Source organism: Emys orbicularis, chromosome 3 (genome assembly GCF_028017835.1).
Source record: "Emys orbicularis isolate rEmyOrb1 chromosome 3, rEmyOrb1.hap1, whole genome shotgun sequence".
Taxonomy (NCBI): Eukaryota; Metazoa; Chordata; order Testudines; family Emydidae; genus Emys; species Emys orbicularis.
The window spans coordinates 52315826-52331532 of NC_088685.1; the positions used below are offsets into that span (position 1 = coordinate 52315826).

General features: G+C 39.9%; 1 protein-coding gene across 1 annotated transcript in view; it reads left to right on the forward strand.

Annotated features, from left to right (window-relative positions):
• Nucleotides 1–15707, forward strand: part of LOC135876641 (isoaspartyl peptidase/L-asparaginase-like) — a 218198-nt gene that overhangs the window by 82030 nt on the left and 120461 nt on the right. The window contains exon 3 of the mRNA XM_065401920.1: nucleotides 10119–10282. Coding sequence (XP_065257992.1) covers nucleotides 10119–10282 — 164 coding nt within the window. The remainder of the gene's footprint in view (nucleotides 1–10118; nucleotides 10283–15707) is intronic.

Here is a 15707-nt window from a genome sequence, read left to right on the forward strand (position 1 = left end):
TTTCATCCACCTACATATGGCATCCAAAATGAGTGTATCACATGATTTTTTGCATAGCATTTCAGTGGGTGCAGCAGGTGGATTCATCCTTAAACCTTTTTTATTACTGTAGGTAAAGTTTAATAATTATTAGGGCTATCAAGAAATTTAAAAAATTAATCATGATTAACCATGTGATTAATAACACTGTTAAACAATAATAGAATACCATTTATTTAAATATTTTGGATGTTTTCTACATTTTCAAATATATTGATTTCAATTACAACACAGAATAAAAAGTGTACAGTGCTCACTTTATATTTATTTTTGATTACAAGTATTTGTACTGTAAAAAATAAAAGAAATAGTATTCTTCAATTCACCTAATACAAGTACTGTAGTGCAATCTCTTTATCATGGAAGTCGAAATTACAAATGTAGAATTACGTACAAAAACCTGGATTCAAAAATAAAACAGTGTACAATTTTAGAGCCTGCAAGTCCACTCAGTCCTACCTCTTGTTCAGCCAATCGCTCACACAAACAAAGTTGTTTATATTTGCAGGAGAGAATGCTGCCCTCTTCTTATTTACAGTGTCACCTGAAAGTGAGAACAGGAATTCTCATGGCACTGTTATAGCCAGCATCCCAAGATATTTGCATGCCAGATGCACTAAAGATTCATATGTCCCTTCATGCTTCGACCACCATTCCAGAGGACATGCGTCCATGCTAATGCCGGGTTCTGCTCGATAACAATCCAAAGCAGTGCAGACTGACACATGTTCATTTTCATTATCTGAGTTAGATGCCACCAGCAGAAGGTTGACTTTCTTTTTTGGTGGTTCAGATTCTGTAGTTTCCACATCAGGGTGTTGCTCTTTTAAGACTTCTGAAAGCATGCTCCACACCTCCCTCTCAGACTTTGGAAGACACTTCTGATTCTTAAACCTTGGGTCAAGTGCTGTAGCTATCTTTAGAAATCTCACATTCGAACCTTCTTTGCGTTTTGTGAAATATGCAGTGAAAGTGTTCTTAAAATGAACAACATGTGCTTGGTCATCATCCAAGAGTGCTATAACTTGAAATATATGGCAGAAGGTGGGTAAAACAGAGCAGGGGACATACAATTCTCCCCCAAGGAATTCAGTCACAAATTTAATTAACACATAATTTTTTTAATGAGTGTCATCAGCATGGAAGCATGTCCTCTGGAATGGTAGCCAAAGCATGAAGAGGCATACGAATGTTTAGCGCATCTGGCACAGGTATACCTTACAACGCCTGCTACAAAAGTGCCATGCAAATGCCGGTTCTCACTTTGTGGTGATATTATAAATAAGAAGAGAGCAGCATTATCTCCTGTAAATGTAAACAAACTTGTTTGTCTTAGCAATTGGCTGAACAAGAAGTAGGACTGATTGGACTGTAGGCGCTAAACTTTTACATTGTTGTATTTTTGAATGCTGGGTTTTTTGTACATAATTCTACATTTGTAAGTTCAACTTTCATGATAAAGAGATTGCACTACAGTACTTGTATTAGGTGAATTGAAAAATACTATTTATTTTGTTTTTACAGTTCAAATATTTGTAATAAAAAATAAATATGAAGTGAGCACTGTATACTTTGTATTCTGTGTTGTAATTGAAATCAATATATTTGAAAATGTAGAAAACATCCAAAAATATTTAAATAAATAATATTGTATTATTGTTTAACAGAACAATTAATTGTGATTAAGTTTTTTAATCGCATGATTAATCGCAATTAATTTTTTTTATCGTTTGACAGCCCTATATAATACTAAATAATAATAGTGTGCCTAAAGTGCTCCTTACAGGCTTTCTTCAGTTAGGAGAAGCAAATATCCATTTTACATGAGGTGGACTAGTTGTAGCTCAGCGCTCCTGAAAACCGTAGTTTTTGTTACTGGTGAAATGCTGTCATAGAAGGTGATATGAGCATCACTGGCTGTTACGTCCCAGTTTTCTTGGGAGTGGCATTTGGTTGATCTTTCCAATGAAATGGGATGAGATATTCTCTCAGCAATAGGTGCTTGGCTCTGACCTGAATTAAATTATTCTGGTTTGATTAGCCAGTTCATTTTTCGGGATAGTAAATCAAGATTTTGCAGATTTTATAACAGAGGAGAAGAATGTTGCTTAGGCCTCCTTTGTGGTCACAGAATGAAAATATGTGAATTCCTTCCACTATCTGCAGGGTTCTGGATCCAGTATCCATTTCCAAGCATTTTCCCTTAAGGGTATAGTTTATGGCATGTTCAATTTGCAAGGTTTCACAATGATGAAAATTGTTGATTAGAGTGTGAAGTGTGAAGAATGCCATGATTATAGTGATAGTTATATGAATACACGTGGAACTCTTTAGCATCCGTGATTCCTTGGTCCACCATATGCTCATCAGGACAGCAAAGTAATGCATGTGGCATGTATTTGTACCATCACATCACTGTATCCTCATGTATATTGTAATAAAGGAACATAATTATAAGGCCCAGATACTTTGCTTACCTATTTTTGTGTGAGAAACAGTGGTTTTTGGATTCAAATAGTAGTACTGATGTAGTCATTATGCTACCAACTCTTCTGCATCTCTTCTGCAATGTCCTTATGCATATTCTGCTGACAGCCATTGGTGTTTATGCTACTTGATCTCTGGGTTGAGCAGCTGTCTGGAATTCAACAGGACCCCTTCTATTCACAGTACATTCTGTAACATTTGTTCAGTATGCTAAAGCTGTCTTCTGAGCTGTATTCAAAACTAGATTGCTGTATGTATTGGCTTTTGATCTGTATTGGTAAAGATTCCTCACATGATTTGAAGGCTGTGTTCTTTTTTACATGGCATTTGCATGGATTATTCCCTGTTAATCAAGAGTGATATCCTAAGACCATATGATACAATGATGATTACTGTACAAATATCTTGAAATTGAAATGAATGAATAAATAAATAAATGTCCCCTGAGTCCTTAGTTTGGTGTGTGGCAACTTCATCTAGAAGCATTAGTGACATTGCTAGGTCATTACCTACTTTGGAATTAACTGTTGGGCTGCCTCATGGAATGTATCCATTATATAAAAGAAGCATAGACTCTAGTGTCATGAACATACGATGTTTGTTTTCTGTTACATCAATTACACATAGGCTGCTAACACCCTACATCTTGGCTGCTTTACAATATTAATGACCCAGACACAAATATTGCTGTTTTACATTTCTGCTTTTCTTCATTTTGAATAATTCCTGTGGAATACCAAAATAATGTTTACAAAGACATATGGACATTGTGTTAATATAGTACATGCATTGTAATTGCAAGACATTACAGAGCCTTGCAAGTATCTATTACCAGCTGTACACTTACCATTTTTCCCCTGTGTAGCTGGTTATGCACTTTATTTTCATGACAGCCAGGCAGTGAGAACCTATCTTGCACTTAAATGGAATATGATAGTTATGTTTAAGCCTAAGCAGTAATTATCTCCATTGAGCATCATGTTCAGCTCTTTCTTTGTATTCCTAATATATCTATAGCCATTTTGTTAATTTGCAGAAGTTTTCATTTACCTTGCTCAGGTCATCTGTGTAGTTTGGATCACTTGGATGCATCACAATTTAGACTTCTGTAAGGAGTGGCATTCGGATTAAAAAATTAGCACTATACAATATCAATAATGCACATGTTAAATGGAATAAGAACTGGTTGACAGACCTCAAAAAGTAGTTATCATTGAGGAATCATTGAGTAGGGATGTTTCTTGTGATGTTCCTCCTGGATCAGTACTAGGTGTGATTGGAATGCTGCATATAGTTCTGGTATCCACGTTTTGAGAAGTATAAAATTGGAGCGGGTGCAGAAAAGAGCAACAAAAATGAATTGAGGGCTGGAGAATTTGCCTTACAGTGAAAGACTTAAAGAGCTTAATCTATTTAGTTTATCAAAGAGAAGACTGATTACCGTTTATAAGTACCTTCGCAAGGAGAATATATCAGGTACTAAAGGGCTCTTTAATCTTGTATGAAAAAGGCACAACCACAAATGTTTGGAAGCTGAAGCCAAACAAATAAAAACTTGAAATTAGGCACACATTTTTAACAGAGAGTGATTAATCATTGGAACCAACCTCCAAGGGATGTGGTGGATTCTCCATCTTTTGATGTTTTCAGATCAAGACTGAATGCCTTTCCGGAAGATATGATTTTGCCAAACTCATGTTATTTAATGGCTGGTGATATACAGGAGGTCAGACTTGAGGATTCAATGGTCCCTTTTGGTCCTGAACTCTATGAATACAAATCTATGAGCCCCAGAGGGAGGAGAATTTCCCATGGCCATATAGGTTGCCTTTTTAATTGAGATGTACATCAGGTGATTTGCAGTTCTCCACAAAGGGAAAGACAGTGAGTCAGTGTGTATATGTGTGGACTGAGCTGCCTGCAGTCTTATGCTGCTATGGTGGCCAGGATTCTCAGAGCACAGAGTTCTAATGATAATTGGACTTTGTTGTACAAGATTACCTTGTTGTGACATCAGAATAAATGATCTGGTACACTAAAGACAGCTGGCTGCAGCACATAAATGGTATGCCACAAATTAAGTGCGAGTCTAACTTGAAACTGTTATGTTCTCTCAGGCTTAGTCCATATTTGATTTGGGTGATTGCTCAATGATTGTTGTTAATGTGAGCCAGACCTGATCTATTTACTGGCTACTAGTGTGAGTGGATCCCTGATCATTACAGCATTCCTTGTTCAGGTATTCTATACATGATGCATCACTTCTGGTTGTCTCAGGCTGACTGCCTAATTAATTTTGACTTGTCCTTGATGTAACATGTGTGTTCTCATGTGGATTAACTGGATAAGGAGCTAATCAGCCACTCTGTGTATTGAGCTCCCGACTTGTTATAGAAGCTGGCTCAAAGTATTGGTAGTGCCTCCTCTGCAATTTTGAATCTGCCTGGTGGCAGGAGTGCATGCACCATACAAAGAGCTAAATAGTAAATTGCTTAGGTTAGCCTTTCACCACCATGAAGGATGTTTGAGTCCCACTATCAGGACAAAGCATTGCTCATGTCTGTGGGACTCTTGCATAAACCAACTTCATGGCTATATGGATTCTCCTCTTTTTAAACTATTATAGGCTGCAACTGCAATGGTATCCAAAGATTGTAATCTCATCAGGCCTGTTTCTTCTGCCTGCTGTTTCTACTATCTCTTTCCCTTTCTCTCCACTACCCATTTCTTCTTTCTGTTCTGTAACAGTAGTTTAGCTTGTGGCAGTACTTCAAAGTAGGGAATGAGAAAAGGAAATGGGGGGAAGTGGTTGAACTTGTTGGCAGGGGAGGCAGGTCGGGGGAAGGATTTCAGGCTTCAGATGCAAAGACAAACTCATATTTAAAAAGGAGAAATCCCAATAACCACTGTATTAAAGGAAAAGAGAAATGGGGGAAAAGATAGTGAAAATCTTCCTCTCGCCTACACAGTCCTCTTTTTATTTATTTACATAAGGGATTTCTCTGAGTCACTGAGGATCGGATCCTAGCTGTGCACCACTGAGAGCCAATGCCCAGCTGTGGTAATACCAGCAAAAGCCCATACAGATCAAGGATTTGGACAATCACTGTTATGAAAAGAGCCTACAAATAACCAATCTCTTGTAGCTTATTGCTATGTTGTATAGCAGAGAGTCCTGGTATAGTTAGCCCCATTCTTGTGCTTTTCTGTGAGCTTCATAGGGACACAGCTCACTTTCTTATGCTGCCATTAAACCTTAATATGTGGGGGGGGGTGTATCATCCCTCATTTTTTTGTGGCTTTTATAGCGGTCTGTTGCTTAGAATGTATCAGGCTGTTTCTGACACTCTCTCATGTTACCATAGTGCTCGTCAAATTATCAATGAGTTAGCTTTTCACTGGCAGAATAGTTCCTTTCTTAGGACTGCTGTTGGATATATGTCCTGATTGGTTGTGCCCATGTACCTTTCCACAGCTAACTCTGGTATTGTTCTACCATCCTCCATCTGTGTCATTAGCCCCGTACAATCAGTGTGTCCCTTCCCTAATTGTTCATGTGATACATAGAACTGATGCTCCTACACTGAAGCAGGTGTTAGTGGAAAATAGCTGCTGTAGAGTATTTAACATGACAAGGCTATGAATTATGCAAATTTTACCCCAATTATCTTCACTCACTGCCCTTCATATGCCCTAGTTGTTCTGTGATAGGAAGTGAAAGGAATGTGCAAAGAGAAGACACCCTATCACACTCTGCCTGGGCAGCACATGATATAGCACATCTGCAAACACTTACCTGCAAAACCAATATGCCTTGCATTGTCTGGGCACAAACTCCCTGCCTAATAATTAATGTCAGATGGGATTGGCTGCATTGTATTGGACTATAGCATCAGTATACATTTGAAAAATCAAACCATGGCTAAAACAAACCCTGTGGCATCAAATAAACATTCCAGTACTGCAAAATGTGAGTACTATATAAAATTTCCCTGAAATGTTATAATTTGTGCTTGAAGCATTAACACAATTCACTGTGTTGCAGAGCAATACACATTCCTCAAACAGTAATAGAGCGTCTCTTTAAAATGGATCCAACTTGGTGGTGCAGCATGAACATCCAGAATAACAAGACTGTTGTGTTACTCTTCTCATTGCCATTCTATTTCTGTCCCAGGAGAGAAATTAAAATAGTTCCTGAAACATATAGCAAAGCTATAAACCATGTAAAGCAATATCAACATTTCCCAGAAGCTCTATTTATTACATGACCAACTTTTTTATTCATGAACTTTGCTCTAATTCTGTTAGTATCAAAGTATATTATTTTTATTGATGATAATAGTGTATGAAAGTAATTATGCTAGTGATTTTAGCATATTAGCTTATTTGTGATACTGATAAAATGTAAGCTTTAAAAATTCATAACAAGTACAATTTGCATATTACATATGTATATAGTTTTGCTTCCTAGACGTATTTGTTTAACACTCCATAATATTCTTGTAGGGCCTGAGCCTGAATTTCTTGTGCAACTAAATGTCATGTTTAATTCAGTAAGACTGTTAGGATGCACAAAAAAAGAAAAAAGTGGGCCTATAACCTACCATAGTGTTTTTTTTTTATTCCTGTACTTCAATTGTAAACTCTTTGGGGCAGGGACTAGCTTTTTATTCTGAGTGATTCTCCTTCCTATGTGCTACAGTCATGCAAATTTATAATAATAATGGAAAGTATTTCTGCCAGTGAGATGCAGGCTATAGAGTATTCTCTGAGCCAACGGAAGCCTTAGCACTTTGAATAAAACACTGGAAAATATACAATAAGTATTATCCTGTATTGCCAGGGGGATGGACTGGATGATCTAGTAGGTCTTTTCCATCTCTATCATCTATGATTCAGTATAAGCCTGATTCAAAGGTCAGTGGTCAGTTGAAAGAGTCCAATTTATTTCAATGGGATTTTAATCAGATCCTATAAGCATTCCAGACTTTACACTGCTTTTTCTGTGTTCAAGTTAATTCCAAATAACAAAAAGAGGATTTCCATTGTACTGCACATGAATATTAGGGGTATTTTATAATACTAACTGCATTTTATTTTTACATATTATTTTAGTACAAGGAATGTTCAAGGGTAGTTTCAAGAAATATGAGCTTGTATTATTTAAAGCAGACTATAAAAAAATCCATAGTACCTTCGAACCTATATCAACAAAAGTATTATAGTTAAATATTAGACTGAGGAATTTGGTAAATAAGTTCAGCAACTTGTATTAAATCCAATGCATACTCTCATGGGAAGTTGAGAAAATTCATGTATAGTACTACAGTTACAAGTTTAACCACAGATTTGACTCCGAGGTTATGGATTGTGTTGCATAATAGGTAGGTTGAGGTCATTTATCACTTCTCTGTCATGCTCCTTGGTTAGCATACTGGGGCTGTGGTGCTACATATCGAATCCCTAATCCATTTGGGTTAAGAATGACATTTGGGGCTTTATCATAATGGATATGTTAGTGTTCCTCCAATAGAGTTTTACAAAATGTGATTAGGTTGTTATAGGATTATTATATGGGGCAGAAGCGGGACAGAAAGAGTATCTTTAGACTGATAAATAATATAGCATTTTCAAAGTGTAGGATTTTTTTTTTACCTCGCCTCTTTTGAAGTTAAATAAGATTTGTCCTCTAGTGCTGGAGTAAAGTGAACAGCTATATTCACTAAAATTTAGTTTTACATCCACACAATACATTGATACTTTTTGTTTACTTATTTTAATATTTACAGACTTCATTTTCCTATCTAAGCCAGCACATTGCCTGCAAAGTATTTCTTCAGTTGAAATATTTTTTTCATGGGATGATTTGAGAAACAAGTAAAACTGATACTGTAGAACAATGCTCTTCTTTCATACACCTCTACCCCGATATAACGCGACCCGATATAACACAAATTTGGATATAATGCGGTAAAGCAGCGCTCCGGGGGGGCGGGGCTGTGTGCTCCGGCGGATCAAAGCAAGTTTGATATAACGCGATTTCACCTATAACGCGGTAAGATTTTTTGGCTCCCGAGGACAGCGTTACATCGGGGTAGAGGTGTATTTCCAACTACAGTAAAAGGAATTTTAATTAAACTAATTCTAATTCTGCAACACTTGTGGCTTTATTAAGGAAATCCCAAGGTACTGCTATCACAATTGCACTGTCATCACTGCAGCACATTGCAACTTGACTCTTTTTTTATGTCTCTTCTGACCTAACTCACTCAAATAATGGTCCAGATCCTTCCTGCTCCTGCCTCAGGCTCAAATCCTCCCTTTTTCCGCAGGTTAGAGTAAAAGAAGAGTCACTCTGTGGCTACTACTGTAGCCCTGTGACTGTAGTGGCTGCTGCTTGCCCCACAAGGACCATGTCTATCTTTCCTTTGTGTTTGGAAAATGCTTAGTGCATTCTGGGCATTACTACAGTCTAATTAGTAACAATGTATCTTTCCAGTACTCTTGCTCATGTCCCTGATGTATAGGACATGCAGAGAGTCACCAGAGAGATTGGATCTAGAGTGGACTTGGTATGTGGACCCTCTGTGCAAGGTCCCCACATCCTGCTCCATTACCCCATGCAAATGAGTAGAATAACACCAGTTCTGCAGAAGGCCATTGAGTAGGGAACAGGATTTCCTTCCTTATTTTAAAAAGAGTTTTTTAACTGCTTTCTATTGTACTCTATGGAGAAACATTGTATACAACCACAGAATAGGAACGTGGTATCTTTTGTTCTCAGAAGTGCTGCAAGTAAAGCACAATTTAATAACGAGAGTACACCTCTACCCCGATATAACACAAATTCGGATATAACGCGGTAAAGCTACGCTCTGGGGAGGCGGGGCTGTGCGCTCCAGTGGATCAAAGCAAGTTCACTATAACGCGGTTTCACCTATAATGCGGTAAGATTTTTTGGCTCCCGAGGACAGCGTTATATCGGGGTAGAGGTGTAGTAATTAATACCATGATACTCATCATGCTGACCCTGAACTTAAGAGAAGAAAGAAAATAGTGAGAGAAGAAAGAAAAATTTAAAAAAATGAAGGCAAAGAAAAAATTTTAAAGGAAAGAAATGGGAGGAAAGTGAGATTGAAATGAGAAAGGGGAGAAATAAAGAGAAGTGGACCAAAATCATTGTTTCTTTGTTATTGGTATCATGCATAATTGTCAGAGAAAATTAAGTGGGTGACTAAAATTTGCTTTCTTGTAGGCCCCAAGACAAATGACTAAGAAATTTAGATGCACCATTCCCATTAATTTCAATGGAACTTGGAAGTCCAAATTCCTGAGGCAGCTTGCAAAACATCACCCTAAGAATCTTTTAAACCTACAGTATCTTGATTAGACCAATAACTCTTGGCGCGATGGTCTGTTTCTTCAAATGTGTTTTCAGAATGCCTATGAGAATGGGACTGTGATTCTAATTAGGGCCTCTGGGTGCTAAAGGAATAGAGACTTTAAATATAATATTTTTATGTATCATGTGGTTGATAGCATTCAAGGTTATTTTTACTATTCTGTTTCTCTCTCTGATTTTTTTTTAGACACCTTATGTGATGCTCACTGGAACAGGTGCTAACCAGTTTGCTGAGAAGCTAGGCATACCTCAAGTGCCTGTAGAAGAGTTAGTAACAGACCATGCCAAAGCTGAATGGGAGCAATACCGCAAATACAAGCAGACTGTCAAATCACTTTTTAACACAGAATTGTAAGTAGCAATTATGGATATGTTACTGATATGGTTGACACAAACACTAAATTGGATGTATGCCTTTTGAATGAAGCTGCAAATACTAGTATGTCTGCACAAAAAGAAAGGAAAATGTAGCATAAATTGTCACATCATATTTGATTTTGTATATTTCTTGTTTTAGCAAAACAAGGAATGGAACATGGAAACTGAAGAAAGTCTTTGCTACCTAGTGATTTCTTAAAAAGTAATTTTGTATTGGATCTAGTTAGGGCTAGAACTTGGACCACACTGTGCATATTGGGTTTGATGGCTGAACTGTTTTTCATAATTCACATAGCATGTGTACACATGAGGTGAAAATTGAACTTTGAAGTACCAGTGGAAGCAAAGAGAGGGATTATGAGATCACATCTGGGTAATGGTTGAATTTAAGAGTTTGCTGGCTTAGAGGCAGTCAAAGATAATCTTCATCTAAGATTGAACTCCCAAAAGCCATCAAGTCAAAATGTAGTAATCACAAATGCATTCAGCTTGAGATGGTAGGCCCATGGACAAGCACTTCATCTTTATGGGACTAAGGAGAGACTCATCTTCTGCAGGAGCAAACTGAGACAAAATAGGGAAAGTGGAAATAATTTTTTATTCAAAGTAACATCCAGCTCAATGATGTTAGCAGTATTTGTCTTTGTAGGAAATCTTGTCTCCTAGTATTAACTAATTAAGTGGATTCATATATTGTACAGTAAAAGGAAATTTCTAAATTTCAGTAGTCACAGAAAAAAATATAGGACTGTCTCAGTATCTTTGTGATAATGTTGCAATGGTCATTAATCATGTTTTAATTCAATGTTTCCCTGATAGAAATCTGACTCATTAAGCCACCCACAGATCAGTTTACTGAGAGTTCAACATCATTATGTAACTAATACAGCTGAGTATGATACAATGAAGCCACAGATTAACATTTTTTATAAGGAGGAAGGTAGAATTATTCTCTCTGATCTGTTGTTTTCAAATAGTGCTTTAAAAAAAAAAAAAAAAAGCACCTATGTAATTATCTGCACTAGCCTTCAATGTGTTAAATCTATTTATCAGTCTAAGCAAACATTTTAAATAAAAAAAAAAAAAACTAGTGTGGTGGTCTGGTAATCATTGTTGCTAGGAATTTCATCTGGACAAAAGTCTAATATATATTATAGTTTAAAACTGGTATGTTCTTTGATTGACTACTATATATTTTAAAATATCCGATGGAGATATGTAGTTATAACCAATGTGAATTTTGGCTCAAATCATCCCCTATTCAGGAAAAAAAAATCAATATAGGGCACTAGATTTCTGTGAGCTCACAGTGTAATACAGAGGTTAAGACAGTAAATGTGGCCCTTGGATTTATAAGAAGGGGACTAATAAGTAGAAGTAGGAAGGTGTTGTTACCACTGTATATGACACTAGTGAGACCATTACTGGAATATGGTGTTGCATTCTGCTGTGGATACAAGATGTTGACAAATGGGTAGCACTCAGAAAAGTGTGACTAGAACTACTCAAGGTCTGGAAAACCAAGCTTACAATGAGATAAAGAAGCTCACTGTATTGATCCCAGGCCAATGGGGGCTGCGGAGAGCGGCATGGGCAGAGGGATGTGCTGGCCACTGCTTCCCGCCGCCCCCATTGGCCTAGGACGGCGAACCGCGGCCAGTGGGAGCTGCGATCGGCCGAACCTGTGGACGCGGCTGGTAAACAAACTGGCCCGGCCCACCAGGGGCCTTCCCCTGGCAGGCTGCGTGCCAAAGGTTGCCAATCCCTGATGTAATCTATAATTTTAGACTGACTTGTATTAGAGGCATTACATTAAAGTTCAGTTAAAACAATATAGTAAGAGGTTATTACATACAGCAAAGTAAACTCTCTATACAGTGTAGAACGGGGGCTCACCTGAGCTAATCACATAACATTAGATTGGGTTCTTTGTAAATTGACAGTGCTGGCCAGCCTCTTGTGTTAGTAGTGACAATGAGTTGTTTCGCCAAGTGGCAATGTGTTTCAAAATAAATTCATCCCCTATTCCCTTCAGTCCTCTTTTCTTATATCTTCCTTTCTATCTTACAAACTGGAATGTAGAAAATGTATCTTTTTCTTTAGACATCCTTTCTTCACTCCAATTTCCTCTAATTTTCTCTCTCCTTTGCAATAGTCTTGCTCTCCTTATCTCCCTTCTCCTGTTCTCAATCCTTTTTTTATCTCCTGCTCTTTCTGCTCATCTCCCTCCCCATCAACTTCCCAGTTCTTTCCCCTTCCACTTCTGATTGCCCAACTCTATTTACATAACTTATAATACTATAAACTAAACATTTATTTTACTATTCTATAGTAACACTGGTCCAAATTCTCTGCTAGTGCAATTCCCTTGAGCTCAATTGAGCTGAACCCATATACATCAGCAGAAAATTTAGCCCACTGTTGTACATGTGGATAGCACCTTACCTCCTGCAGGATCTCAAATCATAGGTGCAATCACACAGAGTATAAGGGACAACACAAACTTGTTTACCATGGTGATGCTCTTTTTTAGGCCATTAGTAAGTAACCACTCTCACAAGAGTACCATGTACCTCTCAGCTGTATCTCCACTGATGGAAACCTGAATGGAGCTGAGACATCTGATTTTTTTTAAATTCCTCTCCTTTCCTTTCCCCCATCCTTTTATCTTTCCATCTGTCAAAAGAAATGCCATGTTTCAAGCTGCCGTACCTGACCTTACAGCCTTCCACTAACAGGATTAACAAACACAGTAAAATGGGAAGTCATTGCTCGTTCCTACATTACTTGGGGGGGAATCTGGATTTTTATCATGGATTGTTGATGAATTTGGCATTTTAGGACCAAGTTCAAACACAGATTCCACTGTCTATACAAGCACTGGATCGAGGGGCTGGTGTTCAAACAGTGATAGGTACTCACAACCTCCACTTCTGCAATGGGCCTGCAGCCAGCACTTCCCCAAAAGCTGGGTGCTCTGGACAGGGAAGTGGCATGATCAGAGTGTCTCTAGGAACATTAGTCACAAGTTAGGACTCCCCTGGGAAGTGGAGGACTGTAAACATAACTTTCTCTCCTCCGTAGTAGCTTTCCTCACTGGTGCAGAGGAGTGATTCAAGCCCTACACCTTTTATTTAGCTTGCAAATGCACAAAATTAAACATTTGGAGGGATGCTGGGTCTTAGAGAGACATTCAGCTCAGCATACCCTTTCCCCTCAGTTTGTGGGGAGAGAAAGCTATAACTCATTTTATAAATTCATGTGACATCATGATCCAGCTCCTCTATCTTGCCAAAGCTCCTCCTGCAAAGAAAAAGAGTTTTAAAAGGCAAACCTATTCTGTGTCCATCTTAGGGTATGTCTACACTACGAGGGTAGTTCGATTTCACTTAAATCGAATATGTGGAATCGATATTGCAAAGTCGAACGTGTGTGTCCACACTAAGGACAGTAATTCGACTTTGTGAGTCCACACTAACGGGGAAAGCATCGACATTGGAAGCGGTGCACTGTGGGCAGCTATCCCACAGTTCCCGCAGTCCCCGCTGCCCATTGGAATTCTGGGTCGAGCCGCCAATGCCTTCTGGGTAAAAAAAATTTGTCGAGGTGCTTTTGGGTAATTGTCGTCATCTGTCCGTCACTACCGCCCTCCCTCCCTCCCTGAAAGCGCCGGCGGGAAATCAGTTCGCGCACTTTTCTGGTCAGTGACAGCGTGGACGCCACAGCACTGCGAGCCTGGATCCCGCTGCGACCATCACTGCAGTTGTGGCCGTTGTCAACGCCTCGCAGCTTATCATCCACCTTTACCAGAGGCAGATGCAGATAAACCAGGCGAGGAGGCTACGGCACCGCGGTGAGGGCCTGAAGTCTGAAAGTAGCACAGGCCTGTCAGAAAGCACGGAACCCAGCGCCAAGGACATCATGGTGACAATGGGTCATGTGGATGTTGTGGAACGGTGATTCTGGGCACGGGAAACAAGCACGGACTGGTGGGACGGCATAGTGCTGCAGGTCTGGGATGAATCCCAGTGGCTGCGAAACTTTCGCATGCGGAAGGGGACTTTCATGGAACTTTGTGAGTTGCTGTCCCCTGCCCTGAAGCGCAATGACACCCGGATGCGAGCAGCCCTGACTGTCCAGAAGCGAGTGGCCATAGCCCTCTGGAAGCTTGCAACGCCAGACAGCTACCGGTCAGTCGCGAACCACTTTGGCGTGGCAAATCTACCGTGGGGGTTGTTGTGATGCAAGTAGCCAACGCAATCGTTAAGGTACTGCTCTCAAAGGTAGTGACCCTGGGAAACGTGGAGGTCATCATAGATGGCTTCGCCGCGATGGGATTCCCAAACTGCGGTGGGGCTATAGATGGAACTCACATCCCTATCCTGGGACCGGAGCACCAGGCCAGCCAGTACATCAACCGAAAGGGCTACTTTTCAATGGTGCTGCAAGCACTGGTGGACCACAGGGGACGTTTTACCAACATCAACGTCGGATGGCCGGGCAAGGTTCATGACGCTCGCGTCTTCAGGAACTCTGGTCTGTTTAGACGGCTGCAGGAAGGTATTTACTTCCCGGACCACAAAATAACTGTTGGGGATGTGGAGATGCCTACAGTGATCCTCGGGGACCCAGCCTACCCGCTAATGCCCTGGCTCATGAAGCCCTATACTGGTGCCCTGGACACTGAAAAAGAACTGTTCAACTACCGGCTGAGCAAGTGCAGAATGGTGGTGGAGTGTGCTTTTGGCCGTCTCAAGGGGAGATGGAGAAGCTTACTGACTCGCTGTGATCTCAGCGAAACCAATATCCCCATTGTTATAGCAGCTTGCTGTGTGCTCCACAATCTGTGTGAGAGCAAGGGGGAGACCTTTATGGCGGGGTGGGAGGTTGAGGCAAATAGCCTGGCTTCTGATTACGCCCAGCCCGACAGCCGGGCGATTAGAAGAGCCCAGCGGGACGCGCTGTGCATCCGGGAGGCTTTGAAAGCTAGGTTCCAGAGTGAGCACGGTTACCAGTGACTTTTCAGTTTGTGTACAGAGAAGCTGAACCTGCCCCCGTTTCTTTACCCAGTTAATGTTGACTATCCTCTCCAGTTACATACCCCCTTCACACCCTTCCAAAAAAATAAAATCAGTTTTATTTTGTTAATGAACACCGTTGTCTTTATTACTGTTTTCGCGGGAATGTTTTAAACCTGGGACGCAGACTGTGGTGGGGAGCGGGTGTAGTGTACTGATGCAAATGATGCTTCTAAACTCCAGGAATGACAGGATTCGCAGTGGTGGACTGGTTGTTTCAACGGAGCCTGCCAGCCCTCCTGAGCGGGACTGCGTGTATGTGGGGGCTATGTGACTTTATGGCAGGGGGAGGAGGGTTACAGATCCCCTGCTGCGTGGCT